The 3,792-nt window shown below is 41.1% G+C and overlaps 1 protein-coding gene across 1 annotated transcript; it reads left to right on the forward strand.

The window, feature by feature from the left end:
- The first annotated feature begins 569 nt into the window (after positions 1-569).
- Positions 570-3,792, forward strand: LOC124881532 (alpha-1,6-mannosyl-glycoprotein 2-beta-N-acetylglucosaminyltransferase). The gene is made up of 2 exons (XM_047387126.1): positions 570-653; positions 744-3,792. Exon 2 carries the CDS (start codon positions 1,009-1,011, stop codon positions 2,269-2,271), a length of 1,263 nt encoding a protein of 420 aa, XP_047243082.1. The 5' UTR covers positions 570-653; positions 744-1,008; the 3' UTR covers positions 2,272-3,792.

Genomic DNA, 3,792 nt, shown 5'->3' on the forward strand with positions numbered 1-3,792 from the left:
CTTTATTACTCTATGGAAATGAGTAATTTTACACTGGAATTCTATAACTGTACACATCAAGGTTTTAGTTAAATTGTTCCTACACATTTCACATGAAAAACATCCACACATTTCCACACTCAAATCTCCATGGCTCACCAGCAGATTTTTCAGGAGAGTATAAAGAACCTGTGAAAGAAGCAACGACACAAGAAAAAAGTGAAAAGCAAATGACATATGGTAGAAGTCGGGCACAAGAGAGTAAGATCGAAATCAACCAAAAGAGTAGGGAAGGGCACCAAAAATGGGATAAGTGGCATACAAAGTCTGGTAATACAGATATTTTTCCATGTTCTATTTTTTCATACATATGCAGACCTGGAAAAAAATCATTTCAATTGCCAAAGTTTTTCCAGATTGCATTTAAACCCGGTTTACGAACAACTTAGTAACTGTTATGAAGCTAAGAGACTTTTCAGAAGATGCCCCACTGGTCGCAGTTTACATTTCCTTCTCATGTTACGTAGCCGTAGGTAGGACAACGATTCGCTGAGGAGCAGCTCGCGCTTTCTCCTCGTTGGCTGGTTTGTACACGTCAGCAGTCAATAACTTGTATCGCCGTTCTGTCATTCTCTTCCTGGTATTAACGTGTTGACAGTTCACTCTTCGCTCGGGTAAGTCGGTTCGTTTGTTTTTAGGAACTTTCAATAAACTTAAATCTTGAGTGAAGTCTGGTTGAACTGAACTTTTCCTTTTCTCCACAGGTGCTTTTAATAAGCGACGGTTTAGGAAAATGACTCAGTTTTACAGTGGAAAGACGGTCGTGTTGGAGGAAAATCAGCCATGAAAACTCGGCTGCCACTCTGATTAGAGAGAAAAACGTCACACGACGTTTTGGTGCTTTCTTTGAAGAAGAGCCGCACGAGGAAACGGAGGTCGCGGGCGGCTTTTAACGATGCAGACGCGCGCGAGGAGGTGAATAAAAGCCATATCTGCAGAAGTTTAAAGTTTGCTTTCAGGAAGGAAAAGATGAGGCTTCGGCTGCTGAAACGAAATGTGCTCCTGCTGCTGGGAGTTATTTTTGTACTTGTGACTCTCTTGTTTACAACACGTGTGTTGGTAGTTTCAGAAAACGACACAAGAGCAGATATCTCCAGGGATGTCGTCAGTAATGGAAATCAGGGAACAAATTCTTGCGAGATATTTCATTTTGCGTCTCTGTCTGAATTAACTCAGTCCGTTTACACTGCCAATTACAAGCAGTGTGTCCACAATGCAGATAGGTTTCCAGGGGAGCCCCGGCTGGTGCTGGTTGTGCAGGTTCACAACAGGCCAGAATACCTCCGCCTCCTCATCAGGTCACTGGAGAAAGCTGCTGAGGTGCACAGTTTTCTTCTTATCTTCAGCCACGACTATATTTCACAGGAAATCAACACAATTGTTCAAGGGATAACTTTCTGCAAGGTACTGCAGATTTATTTCCCCTTCAGCACTCAGCTGTATCCCAAAGAATTTCCTGGGCAGGACCCACGGGACTGCCCACGGGACATATCCAAGGATGAGGCTCGCAAAACAGGATGCCTCAACGCGGACCACCCTGACTCGTACGGACACTACAGGGAGGCCTTCATCACTCAAACCAAACACCACTGGTGGTGGAAGCTGCACTTTGTTTGGGAGCGAGTGCAGGTGTTGCAGGGCTACAGTGGCTTTGCTGTCTTCCTCGAGGAGGACAACTACATCTTACCAGACTTTTTCCACTTTTATAAATTAATGATTGAGTTTAGGAAGACAAGCTGTCAAGACTGCGACATGCTGGCTTTGGGAAACCACGACAGCGTGAGAGATTTTACCGGCCTGTCCAATAAGGTATTGACCTCGGGATGGATGTCCACTAAACACAACATGGGCATGGCGATCTCTAAGGAGGTTTACTACAAGCTGATGGGCTGCAGCAATAACTTCTGCACCTATGACGATTACAACTGGGACTGGACTCTGCAGCACCTCTCTGGAACCTGCATATCAAAGCCTCTTAAAGTGCTGGTAGCGCAGGCCTCCAGGGTTCTGCACACGGGAGACTGCGGTCTGCACCAGAAGGAGAACTGCAGACCAGAATTGGTCTCACAAAATGTCAAGGAGAGCCTTCAAAAGGCCAAGGACGGCCTCTTTCCTCCACGCCTTGATCTCAGTAGGGTAGGGCCAGTAGAGCACAAGGCACATATGAAGAACGGAGGATGGGGAGATGTTCGAGACCATGTTCTATGCAATAACTATTCCAAACGCCTATGAGCTCCACCTTTTCACTGATAGTCTACAAATGTGCCATCTTAAAGAACCTTCTGGGCTGTAATACATTTTAGGTTCTTTTTCTTTTGGCCAACAAGGTCATAACCTAATAATTATGGGACAAAGTGCAAATTTGCATGCTGATTATATGTGAACTTCAATTTTTCATTCACCAAAGCAGCACAAGTGCCAAAGTCTTTACATTGTGACTGCAAGCTCAGCCTCTGCTTCTGTCGGCATGTCTGTCTTATTGAAGTGATTCAATAAGAGAGTAAACAGTAGCAAGAGGGTACAATTTCTATAGAGTTATCTTTCTCTAATCTGAGAAACCTTCATATTCTGTTATTTCTAGGTTCCTAGGGATGTATTTCAGGAGCATTTATACTTGTTTTGGGGAAGTTGCTTGAAGATTCTTTTGAAAGATGTTTCCATGTGTTAATGGTGGTACGATTTAGGTGTGATTTAAATTAAAATAAAAGGCCATTGTAGAGACTGGTAGATTAAAAAAAATTACACACCTTCATCAGATGGGATATATTTTTGGATTTGTACATCCGTTGTTATAGTAATGGAATCTGTTTTAGGTAATGTGAACGATTTTCTGTCCTGTGGCCCATTAGGGTATTTTTTGTCCCTTGCCTCGCTCACTAACTGATCTCGGGTTAGAAAAACAGTAACTTTTGTAAAACTCTTATTTACTTTATGATAGGTCAAAAATGGACCTTTTGGAACCAGGACTGTGGTTCTGCAAATATCAGGATCCCCTGTGATGCTGCTTTTCTATATTTGCACCTTCCATGTTCACAAATTGATTTTTTTTTAATGCAACATGTATTTCAGAATCGAATGAACTATGAGGATTTTATTGAAGAAAAAGAATATGTAATCAGTTCCTTTTGTTTCATTATTTGCAAGATAATTTTATGCCTTCAGTATGACCAAAAGTGCCTTATTCTGAAACTCTTTAAAATGCACTGATTATAAATAAGTACTTGCACAATAATTCCAGTTTTGGAACATATTTTTTCCCTTGGGATATTTTATGGTTCTGGTGGCTTTATTAATTCAAATGTGAATGTTGATTATGGCTAATATTATTGAGTTGGAGCTTCTTTCCTAATGCCTGCTTATACCTGATTTTGGTGCCCCTCAGGTGACTTGCAGAGATTCCTAAACAATTGTTCCAAATGGGATTGTGAAATAAATTCCAGCTCATGTTTTTGCTGACAAGCACAACTCTTAACATCTTTGGGGGGAACAGGAATGACAGTGAACAAATCATTTGTGTAAAGTCTGCTCTGGTGAACATGTCGGTGTTTGAACTTATTGATGATTCCTTTATTTTTCAGGTTGAAGTCAACCCTATCTTTGGTTAGTTTTTGTTGTCTTAATTTGTTCTGATCATCACTTGAAGTAGTTGTTCATTATTTGCTGTTTTCAAAATACTTGTAGGGAACATACTTGTGAAAAGGTTGAACCATCATTGTTTGATCAATAATTATAATAAAATGTTTGTAAAACTGA

Source organism: Girardinichthys multiradiatus, chromosome 15 (assembly GCF_021462225.1).
Source record: "Girardinichthys multiradiatus isolate DD_20200921_A chromosome 15, DD_fGirMul_XY1, whole genome shotgun sequence".
Lineage (NCBI taxonomy): Eukaryota > Metazoa > Chordata > Actinopteri > Cyprinodontiformes > Goodeidae > Girardinichthys > Girardinichthys multiradiatus.